Source organism: Mirounga leonina, unplaced genomic scaffold (genome assembly GCF_011800145.1).
Source record: "Mirounga leonina isolate KUSES-001 unplaced genomic scaffold, KU_Mleo_1.0 Mir_454, whole genome shotgun sequence".
NCBI classification, from domain to species: Eukaryota; Metazoa; Chordata; class Mammalia; order Carnivora; family Phocidae; genus Mirounga; species Mirounga leonina.
In genome coordinates this window covers 5814272-5839443 of record NW_023270763.1, presented here as the reverse complement: position 1 = coordinate 5839443, position 25172 = coordinate 5814272, and the positions used below count along the sequence as shown (strand labels likewise).

Below are 25172 nucleotides of genomic sequence, written 5' to 3'. Positions count from 1 at the left end.
ATCTTACTCAGGCAAGGAACGGGAAAACACAAAATGACACTAGTCAGTCTTTATATTGGGTGCCATTCACTGGGACCGGAAACCGATTCTAACTGACAAATAGGTTCGTTACTAACTTCATGTAACTGCAGCAAGGGCAAAACTGAAAATTTTGTTTAAGGTAAGAAACACCAGTCTTACCAAACTGGGGTTTTATGGCTTCTTCAAAAAGCCTGAATAGCTACTCTGATGTTACTGCGACCCTTCCAAATGCACCTATAACAAGACGACAGGAGTGGTATCTAGCTCTGTCACGGGCCACAGGAAGCTGGCTAACATAAAGAGAGGTCTGATGAATGGTGATCCTACCACACAGACCGAATCTACATCCCAGCAGGTAAACTCCAGGCAAAATGCCAGGACCCAGCACATTGCTGCAGCCTCTCAAGGGGAAAAAGAAAATCATTTCTGGGTACAATGTGGATGATGCATCAGGTGCAAAGAGCAAAGTAAGCTGGACAGACAGAATGATGAGCAGCATGTTCCTAAATGCTTGGTCAGGACGCTCTTCATTCATGAGAAGTCAGTCACAGGACTCTCTAACTTTACAAAAAGAAACACGGTCACAGGCACTGTACGCGACACAGAACTGCCTCCAAATTCCCACCATCCGGGTCCTTCCTCTACCCATCGGGCTCCTCACACGGATGGACAACTGAAATCATCCCCATCCCCAAGGCACACAACTTTCATCCCGAACAACTGCACGAGGGGTGAGGAGTGAGAACTACGATTACAAGGACTTCAGTCCGAAGGGAAGCTCTGAAGAGCTCCGGCACTGACGAGGGGAAATCGGCTACAAAGTATCCATCACATACACATTTCACTAGTTCAGCGTATTCACTAGCGATTTTAAGAGAATACCTGTTTTACTTGAATCTTTATGTGGCAACATATGCAAAGAAACTGGCATTTTAATACTGTTACGATCTAGTGGGTTATCTCATTTCCAACCCTGGATTATTTCGTTCCAATCACTTTTAATTGTGCTTTAGATCAAGTGATGTCTAAGTGTGTACGGCTTCCTACGTGTGAAATGAAGATGTAATTTTCTTGTGAACAAGGAGACCCTGTTGCTCCCACCTGGCTAATAAGGTTCAGAAGCAGCTTTCCCTCGGAGCCGACCAGGCAGGTGAGCAGCTGCGGGATCCAGGCCAGCCACTGGATGGGAGGCACGCCGATGCAGTACTTGTCAACAGCATCGGCCAGAGTGTTTTTGTCGTCATCAAAGCTCAAAAGCCACAGCACCTAAGACAGAAGGAAAATCCCAGAGGTGAATAGAAATTCTGAGGCCCTCCGTCAATGACTTTTCCTCAACATTAAAACAGCACACAGAACAGCCTTGCTGGCAATGTGGGAAAAGGGGTACAAAAGGGCCAAGGATATTGCTAAACTTAATGTGTAAGTCGTACAGACAGATGAGACCCCAAATGTGAATACAGTTCTTACCTAGATGAGGCATTACCGCCAATCACTAACGCCCCAACCTAGCGACCCAAGGGCCTGCCAACCTGCTAATTCACACTCACGACCTCCCCAAAACAAAATGGACCTCTGCTAAAAATCCCTGATGAACACCACCCCAGAATGAGGTGGCCACAAGCTGGCAGCCTGCTGTTCACGGATGTCTGAAACGACTACATCCAGAAGGAGGCAAATTCGGGGTCAAATATTTAGGGAGCTTCTCTGTGTCACCATAGCTGGTGTGTTTCTGGAGTTGGCTTTAAATACTAGGTGCTGATGTTCACTCCACATTTGGACATTAAGGAGTTTTAAGAAATCTAAACCTTTAATGGGACAAAACAGAAAAGGAGAACAACTTTTTCCTAACTTTTCTGCAAGGATGAATTCTGGGTTTTATTTATGTGTTTCCTGAGACACGAGAGAGGGCGCAACACTGAAGAAGGAAGGTCAGTGTTAAGCAGTCACCTCTGGGCAGGTGCATGTCAGCCACCGGCCCCGCCCCCCGCGCTGCACTGGGGCAACCCAGGGACAAGAACGCCAGCGAGTGTGCAGAAACCCTGTGATCCCATGTCACCTGCGACTAGCACTGAGCAGCTCTGGGACTGGGGGCATCTCCCCTGCAGGTGAGAGGGGAGAATCTACCAGGTGTCTGGTGGGTGGGTTCTCCTGGCAGCGTCCTCTTCGGTCTGCAGGAATCTCTGTCCAGGGTGAGGTCCCACAGAGAACGCTGGACTGAGTCCTAGGACTGACTCCAGGCACGGTTTTGCTGCTTAAAAGTCCTGGGACCCCAAGTATGTCAGGCCTCTGTTTTCTCAGCTTTCAAATGGAATTGTGACAGATCCCACGAAGAGTGACGGAAACGGACTGGGCAGGCATGAAATAATGCCTCACCCCCAGCACGGATCAGGCAGAAGCTGGCTTCTCGTGCAAACCGGAAGGCCACCAGACGGCCCTGGGTCTCACCTTGGCTAAGTATTTCCTTGACTTGCTCTCATTCTGATGCCGGCATGCGTGCAGGTAACAGGTAATGGCGGACACGCCCAGATGCAGCTGCCGCTCCTTCACGAAGATGTTCTCCAGATAATCGCCCCACATGGCCCACGCTTTCACCAGCACGTCATGCATTTGCACGGCTGCAGAAAATGCTTTGTTTGCTTCCTCAGATCTGTGGGGAGGCAAAATCAAAACATAATTTCTTTTTTAGGTGAGCTTCACATAACATAAAATCCAGCATTTTAAAATGAGTAATTCAGTGGCATTTAGTACATTCAAAATGTCCTACAACTGCCACTCTGTTAGGTGCCAAAACACTCTATTGTCGTCCCCAAAGAAACCCCATACCATAGAGCAGTCCCTCTCCATCTCCCCCAGCCCCCAGTCCCTGGGACCACCAACCTGCTTCCTGGCTGACGGACTGACCTCATCTGTGTATCTCACAGAAACGGAATCCTGTATTATGTGACCTGTTTTCGAGGTCCACCCATGCCGTAGCAGGTATCAGCACCTCATTCCTTTTTACGCCTGATACTGCTCCGTTGTGTATCTAACCAGGTTTTGCTTATCCATTCATTTGGGGGGTTTTGACATTTTGGCTACTGTGGACGGTGCTGCCGCCAACATTCATGAGCAAGAACCTGCTTGAACACCCGCTTTCAGTTCTTCTGGGTATATACCTAAGAGGGGAATTCCTGGGTCATAGGGTAATTCTGTGTTTAATTTTTTGAGGAGCTCATGAGCTATTTTCCACAGTGGCTGCACCACATTACTATCTGCAAATGAGAGAGAGTTTTACATCTTCCGACAACGTACAGGACATAAGAGAACTAGATACTCACATCCCTCGTGATTATTAATGCAAACCAAATCCAACAGCACGTGAAAAGGAGTATACGCTATGACCAAGTGGGATTTATCACAGCAACGCAAGGTGGTGGGTCAACATAAAAAAAAAAAAAAAAAAAAATCAACCCATGGGATGCATCACATTAGCAGAATGAAAAAGGAAAACATGATCATCTCAGTTGGTGCAGGAAATCCAACATCCTCTCATGATAAACACACTCAACTAGCTAGGTACAGAAGAAAACTACCTTAACATAATAGAGGTCATACAGGAAAAGCCCACAGGTAACATCTTATTCGATGGTGAAGGACTAAAAGGTTTTCCTCTGCGATCAGGAACAAGGCAAGAACTTTCACCACCTCTACTGAACTTACTACCAGAAGTCCTAGGTAGGAGCAATTAGGCAAGAAAAAAAGTAAAGGCATCCAGAGTGGAAAGAAGATGTACAACCATCTCTTACAGATGACATAATTTTATATACAGAAAACCCTACAGAATACACACACATAAAACAGAGCAAATAACATTTGGCAATGTTGAAAATGTAAGAGCAATAGATAAAATTTAGTTGTATTTTCTGTACCTTAGCAATGGAGAATCTGGAAATAAAATTAGGAAAAAAATGTTATAGTAACATCAAGAAGAACAAAATATTTAAGAATATATTTTGCGTAAGAAACGCAAGACTTGTACACTAAAAAATATAAAACACTGTTAAATGACACAAAGATAAACAAATATCTTACGTTCGTGAACTGGAAGATTTAATATTGTTAGGACGGCAATACTTGCCAAATTAACCTACAAGATTCAATGCAATCACTCCAATAGCCTCTTTTGCAGGAATGAACAACCTAAAACTCATGCGGAACGTCGGGGATCCCAAACAGCCAAAACAATCCTGAAAAAGGATAAAGTTGAAGAGCACTTCCCAATTTCAAACCTTACCGTAAAGCAACAGTAAGCGATACAGTGTGGCCCCAGCAAAAGGATGGATGTACATCAGTGGAACAGAGCTGAGTGTCCAGAAATAAACCTTTATTTTTCTGGTCAGCTAACTTTTCAAAAGGCTGCCAAGGCCCTTCTAATGGGGAAAGAAATCTTTTCGATGACTGGTGCTGGGACAGAGTCTATACACATGCAAGAGAATGTATTTGGACCACTAACTCCTGCCACATATAAAAATTAATTCAAAATGGTTGAAGACCTGACTGCAAGAACTAAACCTGTAAGACTCTTTGAAGAAATCATAGCAGTAATCTTATAACCTTGGGTTAGGCGATGGTGTCTTAGCTATGACACTAAAAGTATGAGCAACCCAAGAAAACAGATACAACCCAACTTCAAAATGAGAAACTTTGTGCGTTAAGGGCACGGTCAAGAAAGTGAGAAGACAGCCTGCAGAAAGTGTGAAAATGTCTGCAATCACACACCTCAGAGATACATCCAAAAGTCTAAGAATTAGAGCCGATGATAAAAAGCCAAATAGTCCAACTAAGGAATGGGCAAAATAACCAAATACATGATGCTGTCGAGGAGACTTGCAAATGGCATAGAAAAGACGCTCAGTACCACCAGTCACTAGGAAAATGACAATCAAAACCCGTGAGGCCCCACTTCATCCTCACGAGCACAGCTACAGTCCAAAAAATAGAAAGTAACAAATGCCAGCAAAGATGTGGAGAAGCTGGAAACCACAGACACTGCTGGTGGGAACGTAAAATGGCGTAGCCATTGTGGAAAACCACCTGGAAGTTTCTCGACAAGATAAATAAGTACCACATGACCCAGCAATTTCACCCCTAAGCATATACCCAAGGCTCCCACAAAACCCTGTACGTGAACATTCACAGCAACATTACTCACAGGAGTCACACGTGGAAACAGTCAAAATGTTCACTGATTGTTGAGTGGATAAACAAAATCTACAGACACACCGTGGAGGACTGTGTTCGGACACCTGCTATAGCACAGACGACCCCGAGAACAGACGGCCCCTGAGTGAAAGCAGCCAGGCACAGAAGGCCACAGACTGTAGGATTCCATTTATTCGAAACGGGCACAACAGGCACATCAGAGAGACAGAAAGAAGATCAGCGGCTGTCAGGGGACAAAGGAAGGGGACAACAGGCAGTGACCACTAACAGGTACGTGGTTTCTCTCGGGGGGGATAGAAAGGTTTCAGAATGAGCAGCTCACAGTGATGGTTGTACCAACACTATGGATGTCTAAAGCCCACTGAACTGTACCCTTCCAAATGGTGCGTTTTAGGTCATGTGAATTTAAAACGTAAAAAAAAAAACACTTTTATCTTGACAAAATCACTTCCTTATTTAAAATAAGCTAAAAATGCGACCCCTTTTATTGAAAATGTGAAAAGTGAGCTTTACAGCTCCACATAAGGCAATGAGCAGCCTCTTGTAAGCGTATCTCATTTGTGTACTTTTCACAAAATTTCATCTGATGTTCATTTCTCTAAAACAGGGTTTTGTGACCTTTCTCTGAAGGGCCCAGACAGTAAATGGGTTTAGGCTTTGTGGGCTGGACAATTTCTGTCACAACTACTCAACTCTGTGGCTGTCGTGTGAAAGCCGCCATAGAGCCCGTCAGTGGGGGTGGGCCTGTTCCCAGACCTCGTTCACAGAGACCAGACGCTGGCCAGGTTTGGTCTGCAGGCCACAGCCTGACCCCCTGCTCTAAAACAGGAACTATCTCCATAAAAGGAATCAAATCAACTCTGGTCCAAAATGTCATGCTGCGAAAATGGGGAAATGAATCTATGCCATCAGCAGTCCTATGTTCAAAAGCAACTCATTTTTAAAAAGCGTTTTTAGGGGTGCCTGGGTGGCTCAGTCGTTGGGCGTCTGCCTTCGGTTCAGGTCATGATGTCAGGGTCCTGGGATCGAGCCCCGCGTCGGGCTCCCTGCTCAGCGGGAAGCCTGCTTCTCCCTCTCCCACTCCCCCTGCTTGTGTTCCCTCTCTCGCAGTCTCTCTCTCTGTCAAATAAATAAATAAATAAAATCTTAAAAAAAAAATAAAAAAATAAAAAGCGTTTTTAAGTCCTACCCATCAAACTGGTTTATCCATCCACTGTAAGTTACTATCTTCACAGAGACAGAGTACATCAAGTCTCACACCTGACAACCATCACCAAATCATACCGACCTTGGGCTGGAGCTTCACACCGACTTCAAGTTGTAAATAACTATTAAAATAATATGATGAATTTTTCTCCTTCTGTATAACATACATACTTGTTGATCTGAGCCAAGAACATTCCCTTCAGTGCATAAAATTCAGCTGTCATCTCTTTTGTAAAGTATTTCAAGTTTGTAGATTCAATCACTTCAAGACCCTGTTTTTAAAAAAAAAAAAAAAAAAGAGGTAGGGAAAAAATTCTTGAAATTCCTAGACAATGGTGTTAAAACTGTATTACAATATTTATCTAGGCAGTAAGCCCTAAAGGTCACTGACAAGTGCACTTGAAGTTGACGGCTGACCTCGCCTACCATAAACAGTTCTTGACTAACAAGCGTACTTAAACTGAATCACTAAATGCCACATTCAGGCCTGGATACCTTAAGGGTACTGCTTTTTCCAAAACTTTCTATGTCTAGTCCGTTTCATTGTTTTTATTACTATTCCTCTGAACATCATCGAAATATACTCTACATCCTCATAATCCCACAGTTTTTCATTTTCTTTCCTTAAATATATCAACCAAAGACAGTGTAGAACAGAGACGGTAAAATGTACATCAAACACTCAAAGTGGTTTCCTTTCCCTTTCTGGTGGTGAAGGGACTGTTTCTGGGAAGTTCTGACCCTCCTTTCCCACTCTCTGCACCAGGAGTTTCCACGGGACACCCGCGCTCTGCTGGACCTCCCAGAAGAGGGGCGGCCGCCGGCCCCCGTGGTCACTCTACCTGCATACATTCGTTTTTCCCCATGACTCCTGCCAGCTGGAGGTAGCATTTGACTTGCTGCCGAATCTTCTGGAAGCAATCCACGATAGGCACCGTTGGAATAGTATGAATGCGACTTAATATGTCCAGAGCTACGTTGACCAGTCCTTGTTTGCGGGCGATCTTCCCATACTGGATGATCGCCGACGCGGACGCGTGAACCCCAAGCATGGCGTTGTTTGAACTTGGGTCATGCTGAGAACTGTTTTCGTAGGCAGTTACGATAGCTAGAGAGCAAAGAAAAGAGCTATCAGTCCATGCCAAACATCTCTCAAAGCGTTCCACAATAAGGCTGAAATAAAAAATGAAAATACGCACACATGGCTTATGAAAACAGGAAGCTCTGTGATAAACCCTCATTACTTTTCCTTGGGTTTTACACAAGGAAGGTACTTGATTCGGAAGTAAGAGGTAAAAAGCACGGACTACTGAGCTGAGCATTACCATCGTGGCTAACTAAATCAGGAATGTGGCTCTAACAGATGCCCGGCAGGTTGAGGGGATGAACAAAGAGGACCAGGAAAACCGGAGAAGGTCCACAAGGCCACCTTCAAGCAGCTCCTCCTCGGGCGGCCCTTCACAACGAGCACCATACCCCGGAGCTCAGATCCCACCGGCCTGCGCCCCTAGCGCCCACTCTGTTCTAGCTGGAAGAGTGTTAACAGGTGGGGGGAAATCTCCCCATCTTTCCCTGCCTTCCCCTCTCCCCTTGCCAGACCAACCACCACACCTACCAACCCTGGCAGAAATTAGAACATCTGGTAGAAGAAAAAAAAAACCACAACAAAACCAAGACATGAAACCAGAACAGTGGGGTGTCTGGAAAATTACATGATGAATGCATGCCGGACCAGGTAGGTTTACCCTGGTAATGATGCTGCCTCCACATGAAGACGCTGCTCCAGTGCGACAAGTCGTCAGACACGATGGGCAGCCTGTTCCTCCACGTCTTCACCACCGTCTTCATGTCGTGCAGGCTGTTGTTCCTGCCCAGGTTGGTGGGCTGTAAGCCGGCGTTGATTTGTGCGGCTTCCTGAAGTTCGATGATCTGCTGGGCTGCCTGAACGGGAGCAGCACAAGGGATCCCACAGTGAGCGCCAGTGAGGAAAATAAACCAGAGTCCATCAGCAAACTGAGGACTATAAAGGTCTCCCGGCTCACTTCCCGAAGGACGCACTCTCGCTTACATAGACGCCTCACTTCCACATTTCGTTTACTCTTCACCCCAAACTCTGCTCTTGCGATCCCCTCGCTTTTACAAGTTCAGCTCTGTGGCTACTGCGAAGTAGGGAGGGAGGACAGTGGTGCAGGCAGCACACCTCGCGGAGAGCCCCCCAAACTCTCGCTCATTCCCTTTGCCACCACCTAAGTTGGGCTCTCCTACCAAAGGCTCAGATTAGAACAGCCTGGCCCGCCTGCCCTCGGGCTCTCCTTCCAGCAACACTCCAACCCCGTGGCCACACTAAGCATCTCAGAACACGGTTCGGGCCATCCCTTTGGGCTGGCACATAGGTTTTCCATCGCGAACCTCGTGAGCCTGTCTGGTTCACTACCGTTTACACCCCAGACGCACTGCTAGCTCCAAACGCCCTGGCCACGATCCTGAGCCCATCCACGTTCTCCCCGTGAGGTTCCGCTCCCCTCCCGTGGGGATTCCTCCCTTCTCTAAATCCTGTTTCCTCTGTCCCACTGCACAGCACTGAATCACAGGCTCCCTTTGGTGTGAAAGTTTGCTTCTTACGGCTCTCCTCTCTCCAGCTAGATGCTCCTCTGGGGCAGAATCTTTGTTTTGAACTTGTTAGAATCTCCTGAGCACAGCACCTAGATTCAGTACTTGCTATCTTGTTGACTGATCTTTTTTTTTTTTTTTTAAAGATTTTATTTATTTATTTGACAGAGAGACACAGCGAGAGAGGAAACACAAGCAGGGGGAGTGGGAGAGGGAGAAGCAGGCTTCCCGCGGAGCAGGGAGCCCGATGCGGGGCTCGATCCCAGGACCCTGGGACCATGACCTGAGCCGAAGGCAGATGCCCAACGACTGAGCCACCCAGACACCCCTCTTGTTGGTTGATCTTAACTGTAGATACTCCCTGCAAGGGCCTCTGCTTTCCATCTGGACCTTAAGTTCAGTTCGTTACCCTCAGTTTTCTGAAACCTCCCTCTTGCCGAAAGCCTACTGAAAGCACAGCAGCGTGATATCTGTTTTATACCAGCTTTACTGAGATACAATTAAAACATCACCAAAATCACTCTGTAAAGTGTGCAATTCGGTAGTTTTTAATATGTTCCTAGAAATGTAGAACCCTCACTACCACCTACATATGGAACGCCTATCTCAAACCAAAAAGCGGCCCCGGATCCGTCAGCAGCCTCCCCTGTCCTCCCTCCCCCAGCGGGTGGCAACCACTGATCCGAGTTCTGTCTCTGTGCCTTTCCCCATCCCGGACACTCCTCAGAGATGGAATGATACAGCGTGTGGCCCTCTGTCTGGCTTCTCCACTCAGAGCGTTGCTAAGGTTCACCACACTGTGACAGGGCTCAGTATGCGTTCCTTTTTATTGCCGAACGACAGTCCGCTGCCTGGGTCCGCCACTTTTTATTTACTCATCAGCTGATGGTCGTTTGGGCAGTTTCCACATTTTGGCCATTATGGATATCGCTGCGGTGAACATGGGTGTGCAAGTGTGTGTGTGTGTGTGTGTGTGTAGGATCGAAACTGCTGTCATCTAGGAATTCTGTACTTAGTATTTTGAGAAACTGTCAGATTGTTTCCAGTCTATTTTACAATCCCACCAGCAATATACGTGGGTTCCGATTTTCCCCACATCCTTACCAATGATCATTATTGTTTTTATTCTATGAGTGTAGTGGGTGTGAGGTGGTTATCTCACTGTGGTTTTGATCTGCATTTCCCTAATGACTAATGATGGTGAGCAATTTTTCCCACGCTTGTAAGCTCATTTGTGTATCTGCTTTGTAAATAAAATTGGTTTATCAAATTTGGGGAGTTTTCAGCCATTATTTTTCAAATATTCCTTTTGCCCCTTCTTCTGGCTCCATTCTCTCTGGGACCCCCACTCTGAGTATGCTGGTACACTGAGTCTATCAAGTCTCTATTATTTGCAGAACGAAACCACTGAAGTCTCTGCTCAGGTGGCTTAGGGGTCGACCAGTTAGCCAGAGATGTCCCTAAAGACCAGAACCACTAAGTTGCTCAGCCTTTGCTGAGGGCTGTGTGCCTGCAGCCTGCATTCGACAGTTCTGCCTTAGCCTTCACTTCCTGCTTGTACGGAGCCTCAAGGTCAGGCAGAGGGGTGGGAAGAAGTACGTTCTGGGGAGAGAAGCAGCATGTGTGCGGGGCTGTGGGAGAGCCAAGCAAGTGAATGGTGGCCTGTGTGGCTAGAAGGAGCTATCAGAAACTGTGCAGATGATCCAGCGAGGAAGAAGCTAAGGCACAGGCTACGAAGAGTCTCACAGGATGCACCGTGGCATCACAATGATGGGGGATAGCAGACATTAAAGAAATGCCTGGAGCAAAAACGAGAATCATCAGAATCACTCCTGAGATGTCATCTGTCATTTAAACCCCATGGAAGCTCCAAAAATGAGAACATTTTATTCCTCTGTATTTTGACTCTGGCCTTCCTTCCACTGAGGACAAGTGGAAGGATTTTCCTCCTTGCCGTCCGGCTCGGATTACGGACCTCAGCCTGGGCAGGAGGCGCACTTCTGGGAGGGGCCCCCAGGACGGCTGGGTACGCGCGCCACGCCCACCTGGAGAAGAGGTGTGTGCACGTGGGACACCACGTGGGGCAGCCGCCGCCACTCGCGGATGGCCAAACTGCTGGCCATTTCCACCAGGCGCTCGATGAAGCTGAGCTGCTGCTCCTCGGGGTGGCAGATGGCCAGGTATCCACGGTACATGTTGACTTTCCACGCCATCTCTTTGGGACAACTTACTTCCACCTGGTGGCGAAAGAGCATTACATGGAAGCAACAGGCAAGCTGCTCAGTACGAAGGGCCAAAAATGCAAGCCAATTTTTTTGTAGCCAATCATGCAAAGCGATAAACAAATTAAGCTATGAATAGATACTTATTTTCTTGGAGAAGACAAACATTTAGATTGCATTTTCTGGATACTCTCCTTTTCCGAATACTAGTGAACAGCCAGTCTCTACAGGTTCTTTGCCTTAAGTCATCAGCAGTTCCAGAAAGGAGGGAAACCGATCAACAACGATGTGACAAACCAGATTAATGATCACCCTTGGCTACAAAGTCAGCCAGCAAATTTCCAAAGTATTAAATATATGTTCGTCTCCACTTCGATAAATATAATTTTGAATTGTTTCCAGTTCATACTGTTATCCTGGGAAACTGATCTAACTTGTTCCACATTATACAAGGAAGCAAAAGGCAATGATTCCGGTTGACAAGAATATGAAAGAACATTCATAAATTTGACTGTCATTCAAAGCTGCACTCTGTCACCTACTATAGAATTTCGCCCAGATTTCTCACGTTCTGGTTATCAGCTTTCTCGTGAAGTACACTGAGCCTGGAACTGTCAGATTTCCTCTCCTTGGCTCTAACCCTGCCCCCACCGCCCCCACGTGGCTCAGAGCCACATAAAGGCTCCCTGTGCTCCCCCTTCTACCCTCGAAAGCTCTGTCTGCCACCACCCTCTAAAGGAAGCATTAGAACTGGTCTCATTTTATCAATCTTATACAGAGCATTTAAAAACATAAATGATAAAAATTAAGGTATTTTCAAAAATAATCTCTGTGTATGAGAAGAAAGGATATCTCTGTTGAAGGTATTTGACAGGACCTGCTGTAACAAGATCAACATAACATTCATTCTGAAACACCTTTGGGCAATAATAAAAATATACACGTTTTAGTGCCAAAATACTGTCTAAATGACATAAGTATAAGGATGATGATGATGATGATGGTGCCATCCTGCATTTATGTAACTCTCTGGCTTGTTTTTTTTGACATCTTACTTCTTTAAAGCACATTCACATTCATGGCCTGTCTTAGATCTCAATAAGCCAACGATGAAGAAATTTAGGAAGACAAGCTTGTCAAAACATCTGCTTCCAACATGATCCGCTAAAATCACACCAATCGCACATTTTCTGGGCTTAAACACTATTCAAGATAGGCTTTTGTCAATCACCACATCTATCCTCTGTAACACTGAGAACAAAGGAATCTCTTGTTTCAAACACCCTGAAACAAGTTACCCCATCAATTAAATCAAACCAAGAAAACCATACTTCTGTAAGCAACCCTGAAATCATAATGCACAGGAACAAAAACAGAAGTAATTTGAGTGGTTTTTTTTTCTTGAAATACCAGTAAATGAGTAAATAATTTTGGACTTCTACTTGGACCAAGACTATTTGAATTTACTGCAGACAACCCAGAATGCTTATTCGTATACTTTGAGCTTTTTTTCTAATTAGTACGGGCCTTATAATTTTTAGGAAATTATTAAGGGTTTCTGAAAGAAGAAACTTATTTCTCAGACCTATGGACAGCACGGCGCTGCCCGCATCCAGCTAAGAGAAACCCCAGGAAGGGAGAAGAAAGGAAAGAGCAGGGCGAACTATAAATATGTACTCAGCAGAAAATCTATCAGAGCAAGGACAGAACAATCCACTATAAATGTGTTTTGTCAGAAACAATATACATTTTACTGATACAAGGACTGGTTATCTCTGGACTAAAGTCCCTGCATCAGACGAGCAATTTCCAGGTCCCAAGCCCAAAGTCAAGCCCTGGGCTGTCTCTGCCCTCTGTGGTTCACCATCTCAGTTCTACAATCTTCCACAAGTTAAAAAGCGACATCAGTAACAACATAAACATGAGAGCCACGGTACAGGTTCATCGTTTCAAAGACAGCAGCTCTATAATCTCAGTGTGCTTTGCAGTCTCCGAATTACAAGAAAAGAGGAAAATGACTGGTGTGAGTGTCACGAAGCAGGGCTGGGTAGCAGGGCAGGTGAGAACAAGGTGGCAGAACTTCCTCCACCTCCAGCCCAACCACGAACACCACACGGAAAAGGTGGAGACGAGGAGCAGAAGCAGGGAAGGGGCCGAGGGAGAATACGAGTGAAGGGCCCAGATGCAGGGAACGATAAAGAGCAGCAAGAACGGCCGCATCCGAAGACCGTCTAAGGCCAAAGTAATAATGTGTCGTGGGGTTCAGGGGACACAGAGCTGCGCTGTCCCATACTGTGGCTTTCGGATCCCCCCAGCGGGAGGAAGGGAATGGGGCCTCTGTGCCCACTCTCCCACTGAGCACTGAATTCTTCTGGATGCAGTTTAATAAAAAAAAAAATGTGGAGCTCAACCGAGTTCACGACTCAGCCTCACTGATCCTATGCTGCCCTCACTTCCACCACAAACATGCTTGGAAGAGAACACAGCTTCATTCAGCAGACTTCTGCCGACAGCAGCGACGAACCCGCCAGGCCCGGCGCAGGATTCACCCTCGCCGCGCTCACCTCCAACAGCCCTTCTGCACCAGACCCGCCACGATGAACTAATGCTGCATCTGACTCCCAAACTGAATACATCTGGGAAAGGTGTTAGAGAACCAGAGATAATGCTTGCTTCCCAAGAGCTATCTCTCATCTGCCAGAATGCCCTGCTTGTTCTAAGTGAAGAGAACTCTCTGGAGATCCACACAATCTGAGCCCGGGATAGTCACCTGGAGGTGGGAGGGAGGTCTCACCTGCACCAATGCCTCCTTCATGGCAGTCCAGTTGGACACCCGCCACGCACACTCCAGGACCAGGTAAGGGTTGATGTGACCTTTGGACTGGCCATACTCCGTCAAGGCTTCCCACTGGTTCAACTCCTTAGAGCACCTTGGAAGACCAGGGATTCAAGAGCAAAAGTTCAGTTACCAACACATCCACAGATTCAGAAAGGGCAAGGGATAGACTTTAAGTTGTTTATTGCGAAAAAAATTCTTTCCCCCCACCGGGCAAGGGGTGGGTTCCCAAGGTGCCCCACTGCAGAGATCCCCCTGCTCTCTGAAATAAAGTGTCCCCCTGGACACCGAGGGCCGCCCGTCACGCAGCAGAGAGCCCGAAGCACCTGAGCCAGTGGGAGGCAGAGATCATTTGTTGCTTCTCCAACAAATGCTTTTAATTACTCATGGGCCGAATGCTGTTCTGAGGTGGCTCTTTTCTTTATAAGGCCATAAAGAAAGTAGCAAAGTCCCCTTTTAAAAGCACTCATTACAAGAAAATTTCAAAGACCTTTTTTTTACCGGTTCCCTAACAGACTCCTGAATACATCAAGCACTGTGGCGTACCGAATCCAGTGGTCCTCCCACAGCTGGTACTCTGGGAAAATAGCAGGGGACGCGTTACTCCTCTCATGCTCCTTCTTGGCTTTGTCCATTGCCTTTTCGTAAGATTCTTGTGCCTGAAGAAGTCAATAATGCTCTCGATTATTTAGGGCAAGCTGGATCTCAGGCCTGGGGGGTGCCCTACGCTCTTCTCTAGAAGATCACTGGCCCGAGGCTCTGCACACACAGGGAACAGAGGTGGCACGTCATTCCCCCCTCCCCCCACCCCGCCCCGCACAGAATGGACAGAGTGGAGACTGCCCAGCCCTGGGATGCATCTCTCCATCCTTCAGTGAGGACAGCAGAGGCCACAGCTTGTGTCTGTGCTTCTAGAGTTTCTGTGGCTCAGTGGCCTACACTGAGAGGCTGAGAACCGTTTCCTGGGACAGGGGCCACACTTCAATGAAAGGACAAACATGAGGATTACAGTTTAAACACTAACTACAGTCTATCCGCCATTTCCAACAGGACCACTGACTGCAGATAAAAAGCATCCACATTAGCAACCAATGGTAAAGGCTTTAGGACTGAGTTTCAGAAATGTTCGTGTCATACGTGTAGGTTTCTCTTAAATGGAGACTTCAATCAAAGGCCCTTTCTATGTAGGATAAACGCTTGGAAATAAACCAGTGAACTAATTTAACACGAACTTTGACTTGACATCATTAGAAATGACCTCTCTTCAACCATGCGGCCCGGCCATGTCACTGGACACAGGACGCTGGCTACCTGCTCGAAGAATCCATGCTGTTCGTAAGCAATGGCTGTCGCCGTCTCTGAATACTTGCAACGCTTCTGCCACAAACCAGCCCACATATCTTCCTCTTGTAACAAAGAGTACAGTTCAGCCAGGGAATCCAGTATCTCCTGAAAACAGAGCGTGGTTTCTTGAGTGCTCGTGACAATAAGGCAACTTCACCGAGCTGTCATTTAAAATCACTGGGGAGAGGTTTACTGAAACGGGGAGGTCACTGGCAAAGGCGACGGGACCTGGAAGATGAGGCAGGCCTCACCTGTTGAGGTGGAGTTATGCTCTCCTGCTCATAAAATTCCGTCGTTTGCTTCGGCTTAATCTGCAGGCTCAGACCCTTCTCAAAAGCCTGGTGCTCTAGCATTAATGTGGAGCGGAACCAAAGGTTGTGCGTCTTCCCCAAGTACTTGAGCACGCAGGGTCGGATGGGAATCGGGGGGACGCACTGGGACATGGCCTCCACGAAGCAGTTGAGTGCGCTGGGCTGACAGTCCCGCTGCACCTGGTGGCTGCCACTGCACAGGAACGGGCTGATCTCACCAGCCAGCGCCTGAAACCCAAGAGCGCGCCACGTCAGGTCTCCACTCAAAAACCAGCACGGCCTCACTCTCACGCAGCCTCTGACAGTATTTCGGAAGAATTCACTCTTGGACAACGGTGAGCAGTTCCCTCATCCTGTGACACTTAACAAGATGGTTTTCTTTCACAGATCTTTATCAACACCTAAAACTACATTTTCCAAGACCGGCTTTAAAACATATACTCACGTGCTGCTGTCTGTCAGACAGAATTTTCCACAATCTGGGAAAAAGCTGGACCCATGTCTTCTCCGCCAGCGTTGTGGAAATGTGACACAGCTGGACAAAGGCGCTGAGCAGGGCTCCCGTCTACAGAAAGAAGAGAGATTCATGGAGCCACGCGGGACGCTCCTCCACTTTCAAACTTTCGAAGACAGAGCAAGTGTCAGGTCAGAGCAAAAACACAGATTCTGAGCGTCAGGAACCCACGGGCATGCCTACATTTTTTAACTTTCAAGGGCATTTTCTAACCACGTCTGAGAGGTAGGAACGTTGACGCTGATGCGGACGTGTGAACGAGGGGCACAGAGATGCCATCAAAACCGAGGCTGCTGGAAACATGAAAGAGAAAAGAGGAGGAGCACGCGCACAGGAGGTAAGTTACTGGCCAAAAAGTACAATTCTGAAGAACAAACCAAGAACTGAGAATTCATCGTCTCGGCAGCTGACGGCGGGGGAGAGGCGGACAGGGAGGGGCCCGGCTGGAACAGGACGCCCTGCGAAAGGGGCCAGGGTCGGAAACAAAGGGCCCCAAAAGTGAACCAAATCCACAGATGCCTCTGTCCACAGCTTTGCTGTTTTTGGAAGTCTGAATTAGCTGCCAAGATTCCTTATGAACAGGCAGGTTTCTAGCCGGCTTGAAGGCGCCAGGCCAATGGGGCCCACGTCCCCACGGAGACGGAGCTTCAGTGATGGATGAGCCACGATTATGCTTTCCTTTCTCCAACCGCAAACCCAGGAGAGGAAGTCATCCTCTCGTTCATGTCTACCGAAAACGCAGAAAGCAAAGATAGAAATATTTCAAGGAAAATGGGGGAAACACTTAAGTGAAGGATGCTTCCGGATGGCACTTAGGCTGCCCCGTGACCCTGGATGACCTGACATGGCTGCTCCGCCCTCCCCGGCCAGTGTGTCAGCGGTCTCCCGGCCCCGGGTCATTTAGCAGAGGCCAAAGCACTGCTGGGCCACACGCGATCACAGACCTGATAAAAATGCTCCTCTCGAGCTCAGGTGGAGGATTCTACAGGTTCCTGGCTCGTTCTCATTTACACATGAGCACAGGGAGATGTGAAGAAGGGCTGTGGATGCTGTGTGGCCCTGGAGCACCAGGGACACAGCGAGGGGACACCGGCTTCAAAAGATCTCCCACAGACAGTAAGACGGTCGATTCTGGGACAAGACGCCCACAGCAGAGATGAGAGCAGACGTGCCTGGTTTTGTGAAGGACCTATTCAGACGCCCCCCAGTCCCTCTAGACTTAGAAACAAATAGTCTGGAGGCACCCACTTCACAGGCAGAGGAGCTTCGGGAATGAAAATGTCAGGGTCGAACTGACCTATAAATGCAGGGACTTTAACCCTACTTTGCTCCATAAAAAATAGCTTCCATAAACACATGATACAGTAACAGGAACACTCTTGCCATTTGCAATGATGTGGATGGAACTAGAGGGTATTATGCTCAGTGAAAAAGTCAATCAGAGAAAGACAATTATCATTATATGATCTCACTCGTATGTGGAATTTAAGAAACGAAACAGAGGGTCACAGGGGAAGAGAGGAAAAAATAAAACAAGATGAAACCAGAGAGGGAGACAAACCATTAAGAGACTCTTCTTACCAGAGAGGGAGACAAACCATTAAGAGACTCTTAATCAAAGGAAACAAACTGAGGGTTGTTGGAGGGGAGGGGGGGAGGGATGGGGTCACTGGGTGATGGACAGTAAGGAGGGCACGTGATGTAATGAGCACTGGGTGTTATAGAAGACTGATGAATCACCGACCTCTGCCTCTGAAACCAATACTACACTGTATGTTAATTAATTGAATTTAAATTAAAAAATGTTTAAATGGGATTGGACCATCAAGAAAAAAAAAATACATATATATATATATATATATACACACACATATATGAACACCACTCCCTCTAACTCCCTAAGCCTCATGGCTGCTTTATTGTTCTCCAGAGTGCTCACCACCTAACACATACATACTGATTTTACTGCTTTCCGTTTATTGCTTGCCCCCACTAGAACACAAGCCCCATGAGGGCTGGCTACTCTTGTCTGTTCCATTCAGTTACCTAGCACTGCTAAAATGTACTCTGATCTTCCACAACGAGCTGATCATCAAACTTATGCCGAGGGAACCAGTAAGTCAGTATCTACATGGTGACTTATCCTGATGACTGTTAGCCATGAAAGGCCTTTTAGGTTTGGGGGCACTGATCCATCACGCTACCTTCTGGCAGTGATGACCGGAGGGACAGGGGCCTAATAAGGTCTTCAGTCTGTGAACTAGAGAACCTTACATCTACATGTAAGAATGCTCTGCTTCCTGTTCCGTGCACCAGAAGACCAAATGTTTTATGTTTCTCCACACATTAACTGCCACAACTATCACTCAGAGAAAAGTTCAAAGATTGGGGCGCCTAGGTGGCTCAGTCGTTAAGCGTCTGCCTTCGGCTCAGGTCATGATCCCAGGGTCCTGGGATCGAGCCCCGCATCGGGCTCCCTGCTCCGCGGGAAGCCTGCTTCTCCGTCTCGCACTCCCCCTGCTTGTGTTCCCTCTCTCGCTGTGTCTCTGTCAGATAAGTAAATAAAATCTTAAAAAAAAAAAAAAAAGTTCAAAGGTTGACTTAATGCACAAATTCGGGATAGGTCACTAGAGAAGTTTAAATGCAGAAAACCCTGTGATAACTAGTTTCTAATTTTTTTCACCTAGCTCATGGTATGAACAGAATCATCACTGTTTCTTTGTAATACACCTCAAAAGCAACTTGGTATATGGAGCCTTAACTTTTTTTTTTTTTTTTAAAGATTTTATTTATTTGAGAGAGAGCGTATGAGTAGGGGAGAAGGGAGAGGGAGAAGCAGACTCCCTGCTGAGCAGGGAGCCTGACAGGGGACTCAATCCCAGGACCCCAGGATCATGACCTGAGCCGAAGGCAGATGCTTAACCACTGAGCCACCCAGGCACCCCTGGATTTTCTTAGTCTTTAACTAAAAATGATTATACCTATAATTAACCTGAGAGTTTGTGGAAGCGAGAGTTTCTAGCTGGCTATATCTCAAAATGGATGCATTTGGAGGACCTCTCCCTGCAAAGTGAGGTGGACTTCGTTTACCATGTGAACCTATTCTCATTTTCTCCTTTTTTACTGGATTTGAAAAATAATCCAGCCAAGTCTCATCATGTATTTGGTAAACCATTTTACCATTTCTTTCAAGAGGTAGCAGTGGAAAAATTAACTTCTTTTTCTTACTTTCTCCCATAAGATACTGTAAATCCTTTCTCAAATCTTTGCACAGAATATCCACTTCAGAGTCTCACAGAACTACGATGGTGTCGATTGAGAAAGGAAAGAAAGTTAATTGTAATTTGCAGAAGATGACCTCACACTGCTGTGGAGTAGTCCTGCCTGAGGAGTCAACATATTCAGGGGAAAGAAGAACCACCATCCCTCCGAACCCGCACACAGACCTTCACTTCCCGGAGAGTATCAAGGAATTTGTCGTGTCTGTTGGTTAACATGTGCAGCTGGTTCCCAATGTCCTTCTCAGAAAGCTCTTTGGTTTTGGGTGTGCTGGTCTGGTCTCCAGGAGCCAGCTCAATATCGATCTCTACATCCTGCAAAACAAAACACAAATAGGTAAAACCAAAAGGTCAAATGGTTACAGAAAATCCAACAAACAACTCTTACAAACTTCCTGTTATGTTTTTGAAAGTAAAATTTTGGTCAGTTTCCTCGAAGTTCATTATTATTTAAATAATCTTGAGTTCTAGAATAAACAACAAGCAGATTAACTTGACCAGACCTCTCTTTAAGTGACACTATGGAAAACAAAAACAAAAAAAACCAACACTAAGAAAGGTCACTGTTTTGCTCTCCTATTTGGATTGTGGAAAGCAAAATCAAAGTACAAACTTTAAACAGCAAAAATAATAAAGATTATAAGGGATAATAAGGAATTACAGCCTGTCATTCCTCAAAGTGCAAGAGAGCTGTCTAGCTGCCTTGCTCATTCAGATTAAGAATATTGTCAGGGCCACTGTGCAGAACCTGTTGGCACAACATTTTATAGGACTCATTCCCAGAAAGGAATAAACCTTATTTCTGTCTGAAGCTTCTGAGAAGTCACAGCCAAAATCTAATCATCAAACCAGCCTCTGAGTTAAGTTACCGACCATTTGGTATGTGCCCATGAAAAAGCGGGAAGAATCACTTCAAAGTTGGTAATTTAGTTCACACAGAATTACAGAAGGAAAAGATCATATCACTACATGATCTAGTGTTCAGCAACGGAGAAGAAAATTTTAAATTCTCATTTGTTAATGAAATGAGTAGATACCCCACATATAGGAGGGATCAAACTATCCCTTTTACAGCAAAGAGTGCGCCTCCTCCTTCAATACCGGCTGCTCTGCTTTTTAAGATTTTATGTCTTTTAGACAAAGTGTGCGTGCCCGCACGAGTGTGGGCGGGGGGGGGGGGGCGTCGCAAAGGGCGGGGGACGAGCCTCCCTGCTGAGTGCTGGGGCCGGATGCTGGGCCTGATGCGGGCCAGTCTTTCGACCCTGAGGATCATGACCTGAGCGGAGACCTGAGCCGAAACCAAGAGTCGGATGCTTGACCAGCTGAGCCCCAGCTGCCCCCCGGTAGCTGCTTCTAAAACCCAACACTCCAGGGGGAGACTGAGCTTCTAAGAGCCAACAAACCAAAGGAGACACAGTTTAAAGATCAATGCCTGGAGCAGTGGCAGCCGCTCCTCTCGGAATGCTAAGGGCCATCAAGATGAGGTATCAGCCCTGGTGGCCAGTTCTTGGCTCTAGGGCTGCCCCTGCCAGGACGAAGTGGAGATTCAGGAGGTTCACAGCAGGCTGCTGGTGGGCACTCCTCCTCAGAGTAGTCCTGTCTGCTACAACATGGGCTACCTAGCACTCGGAGAGAAAAATCACCCACACTAGAATATCCTATGCTAAGCAGCACCAGCTCATGATAAAGTGAGTTCTCTCAAAAGTAAACGGCAATATGAGATGCTTTTCAACTCAACCTAAGTGCCCATCAACAGGTAAATGGATAATGAAGATGTGGTGTGCATATATACAATGGAGTATTATTCAGCCATTAAAAAAAAAATGAAATCTTGCCATTTGCAACAACGTGGATGGATCTTGAAGGCGTTTTGCTAAGTGAAATACGTCAGACAGACAAAGACAAATACCATATGATCTCACTCATACAAAAATCTCATAGAGAACAACAGACTGGTGCTTGCCAGAGGCAAGGAGATCAGGAATGAGCAAAACGAGTACAGACTTCCAGTTATAAAATAAGTAAGTCCTGGGGACATCATGTACAGTATGGTGACTACACTTAATAACGCCGTACTGCACGTTTGAAAATTGCTAAGAGAGTAAATGGTAAAAGTTCTCATTATAAAAAAAACTTCTCTGAGTGGTGACAGATGTTAACTAGACTTATCGTGGTGACTGTTCAGTAATATATACAAAGAAATATTGAATCATTATGCTGGACACCTGAATTTAACGTAATTTGTATCAACTGTACCTCGATAAAAAAGAAAGAAAAATCTAACTGAATGCAGATACCACATTCAGAACTTTGAGGTAGAGACAGGTTTTTTTTCTTGCCTTCCCACCTCCCCCAAATCAAAGGCTGATATAAAATCCGCCAACAGAAACAGGAATTCTGCTGAAGACGAGACAACCATCTGGAGCATTACCTCCTCTTTGGACTCGCTGTTCTCTCGCTCCCGAGGCTCCTGCTTGACATGTGTGACCATAGCGAAGGCCGCTCGGTCGTGGCTGTCGGCCAGGTTGATGACGTTGGTGATGGACGGGAGCATCGCTCCCTGGCAGCTGGTACCAATGGGAGTGCTCTTCTCACACACCGCCAGGAGCAGCTGAAGAGGGTTTATAGAGAAAAAGACAACAAACCTAGGACATTCGCCTGGCATGTGGGGTGCAGGGACTCTCGGTGAAGACCTAGTCCTCTCGACTGCAGCACACATGCTGAGGACTCCTGAGCCCACAGCTCGGCTGTATGCTTCTCCCCAGCTTAGACAGAGCCTGAACCTCCCTTCCAGACACCCCTCACTCAGGATCTCAGATTCCGTGTCTAAGCGTAAGCTCGGGATCTTTCTCGCCTACCAGTCGGGCTTCCTCCTGCCATCAACTCCTGCCTGGACTAAGTTCCTAACTCATCGACTTTCTCTTCTCAAACCTGTCTCCTCACACACAGCCGACCTGAGTGCTCTTCTCCCTGTGTTCCCCCAGTGGCTTCCCACGGCCCCGAGGGGACAGTGCAAGCTCCTCAGCGGGGCTCATGAGCTCTTCTGCAACGTAACACTCCCCACTCACAGCCAGCACTCCCGTGACTCTTCCCCACATCCCAATATGCTTCGCCCCCTGGCCTCTGCCCCTAGGCCTGGCTGCCACTCAACTAAAGCACTCGTGCATTTTTGGGGCAGATATTTACTGAGCACCCACTTGGTGCTGTGTGAGGCCCTGGATTCATTTGTCAACTTCACAAGCAGGCGCCCCTGCCCTGGTAGAGCTGAAGCGTTAGAGGGAAGGACAAGACCAACATCAACACATCAACACACACAGGGTAAAAAATAAAATAAGCAAACAAACCCCCAAACCAAACCAAACCAAGAAGATACATACTCACTGTGATAACACAGCCAGGAGATGGACAGAATAAAGGGTGCCCTGTGACAGCCTGGGTGTCAGGAACGTGGCATGTCTGGGAACATGAGAGGCCAGCGGGGCTGGCGACTAAGGAGGGAGGGAGGCCAGCAGAGGGCTGGACGGAGGGGCAAGGGTCTGGTCACCTGGGGTCCAGAAAGACTGTATCCTGCGAGTTGGGAGTTTGTGCCGAGTACAAAGGCAAGGAGGGACATGATCCGCTTTATTAAGGACAATTTTGCCACAATAGCAAGACTGTGGTGGGTAGGAGGGAAAGTGGTGACGCTGGGTCAACTGCTCCCATCACCCTTGTGAGCAATGATGGTGGCCACACGAAGGAGGAGGAAGAAAAAAGAGTGAGAAGCAGGTGGCCCTGAACTGGTAACACGCAGTGACAGACCAGACACGCAGGACAAATGAGGGAAGGAAGGGCAGATCTCCAGCTGGCGCCCTCCAACCCGTCCTTCCTCCATCTGCTCCGGCGTGCCTACCGTGGTCAAGGTCGTTTCCATCTCTGTGTCTCTACGACCTGACCCAGGGCTTGGCACGTAACAGCAACCGACAGGTCCCTCGAACCCAAGATGAATCAATCAGGAACTGCCCACTGTGTGGCCATTCGCCAAGCTCCCAACACGTGCTGCACAGAGTGCTATGAAATGCTCACGCAGCACCAACATAAACACGTCAGCAAGTCTCCCTGACGCCCCCGGGGAGAACTGCACAACCGTCGGTCTCACGGGACGAAGTAACGTGGTAGGTCACCTGCTGGCTCCACCCATTCCGCACCAGCAGACCAGGATCACCCGCCAGCATCGCTAACCCACGGGAAACCAGGCTGCCTGGTGCAGCAAGGAGGTAACTAAGCCAACGAAGGATCGTGGATTTCAATAACCAACCAACAAGACACCAGAAGTCTCACTACCATCCTGTCAGCAACATCATGAACATGTGACCAGGCCCTGAAAGAGTCTGCCGGTTTACACAGGCCCTTGTCACCAGCACCCCGACTCCTCGTACCGAGCGCTCCAAGTCCGTGGCTCGGTCAGGCTGCTCTGGCCTGGCCGCCCTACCTTCCAGCTCTAAGAACGACAGGACCCCACAAGTACAGTACATTACATCCCTAAGGGCACGTAGACAGAAGGTACAATTTTTGTATTTGAGGAAAAATGCATCTTTTAGCTATAAGCTAGAAAACGCTATTCAACTTTCTAAGAGCTTAAAATCACCCCTAAAAAACTTCTTGAGCTGAAAACACAACTTTAAGTCTTTTTTCTTCCCAGAAGACATTAGAGCAGATTAGGATGGAGGCTTCCAATCCCTCCCAGACAGTGCTAACATCCCCTGGTTTCGGCATCACAGACGCTGAGCTGAGCCCGTCCTACCTCAATGCACTGCTTAATCCAGAAGTGGTTCCCCATGGCTTCCCAATTCTGGGAACACGTCACATAAAGCAGGCGTTCGTAGACCCGACGTTTCATAGAATTGTCAAAAACCTCGAAGAACTTTGCTCTGATGAGCGGCTGGGCACAGCGCAGCCCAGAGAGAAAGGCCGGCTCGAGTTTTGCGGTCAGCTCGCTGCCCGACAGCGTCTCATCCCTGAAACGGAAGGAGTAACACGGGTTGGAAGAGCCGCGGCGGAGGCAGCCTCTGCAAGCCGCAAGCAGGGGCCAACGTTCCGGAATGCCAGGACGAAAGCCACGGGTATATCACGAGTCCCCTGGGCTGATGCAGCATTTGAGCAAAAGGTGTGTTAACGATGCCAAAATATGTTAACGGCACTTGGTGTTTATATGGACAGTCAAGCTTTAGCTATCATGAAAGATTAAATGTTACATCGGTTACTCCAAGGACACACTGGGAACACATACGTGCAGTATCTGGCTGATCGCTGTCGTTACCTGTAGACATAGTTCACGAGGTCTAAAAACTGGGCGTTTAATTCGAGGTCTTCCGGAAAGCGCTTTTCTATGTAGGCCATCATTTTCACGAGCAAAATGGACTTCTCCCGGAGTGTAGGCGTCTGTATGAATTGGGGTGTTTTTTTGTTGTTTTTTTTTAAAAGAAAAGGTCAGTTACTTCTATTTGAAAAAAGACACATTCAAAAGTATTCCAGCCATCTGTCCTATTATCTTTTAAGCTCCTACAACTTTGTCAGTAAAAATAAGACAAGATCATTTCTAAACACAAAGATCCTGGCTCTATCTGCAAATACTTAAAATCAAGACAGCTG

At 47.2% G+C, this 25172-nt stretch overlaps 1 protein-coding gene across 7 annotated transcripts in view; it reads right to left on the bottom strand.

The window, feature by feature from the left end:
• Positions 1-25172, bottom strand: part of TRRAP (transformation/transcription domain associated protein) — a 112932-nt gene that overhangs the window by 18048 nt on the left and 69712 nt on the right. For 4 of the 7 annotated variants that reach the window (XM_034988374.1, XM_034988380.1, XM_034988379.1 and 1 more), the window contains 15 exons: positions 24841-24962; positions 24325-24538; positions 21976-22155; positions 19713-19859; positions 16198-16317; positions 15693-15980; positions 15409-15546; positions 14644-14756; positions 14056-14191; positions 11085-11276; positions 8175-8370; positions 7272-7537; positions 6601-6701; positions 2467-2668; positions 1123-1287 (listed from right to left, as the gene is read on the bottom strand). In XM_034988374.1, the coding sequence (XP_034844265.1) occupies positions 1123-1287; positions 2467-2668; positions 6601-6701; positions 7272-7537; positions 8175-8370; positions 11085-11276; positions 14056-14191; positions 14644-14756; positions 15409-15546; positions 15693-15980; positions 16198-16317; positions 19713-19859; positions 21976-22155; positions 24325-24538; positions 24841-24962 (2580 nt within the window). Of the gene's footprint in view, positions 1-1122; positions 1288-2466; positions 2669-6600; positions 6702-7271; positions 7538-8141; positions 8371-11084; positions 11277-14055; positions 14192-14643; positions 14757-15408; positions 15547-15692; positions 15981-16197; positions 16318-19712; positions 19860-21975; positions 22156-24324; positions 24539-24840; positions 24963-25172 lie in introns of all 7 variants that reach the window. The other 3 variants (XM_034988375.1, XM_034988377.1, XM_034988376.1) reach the window with 1 other exon arrangement.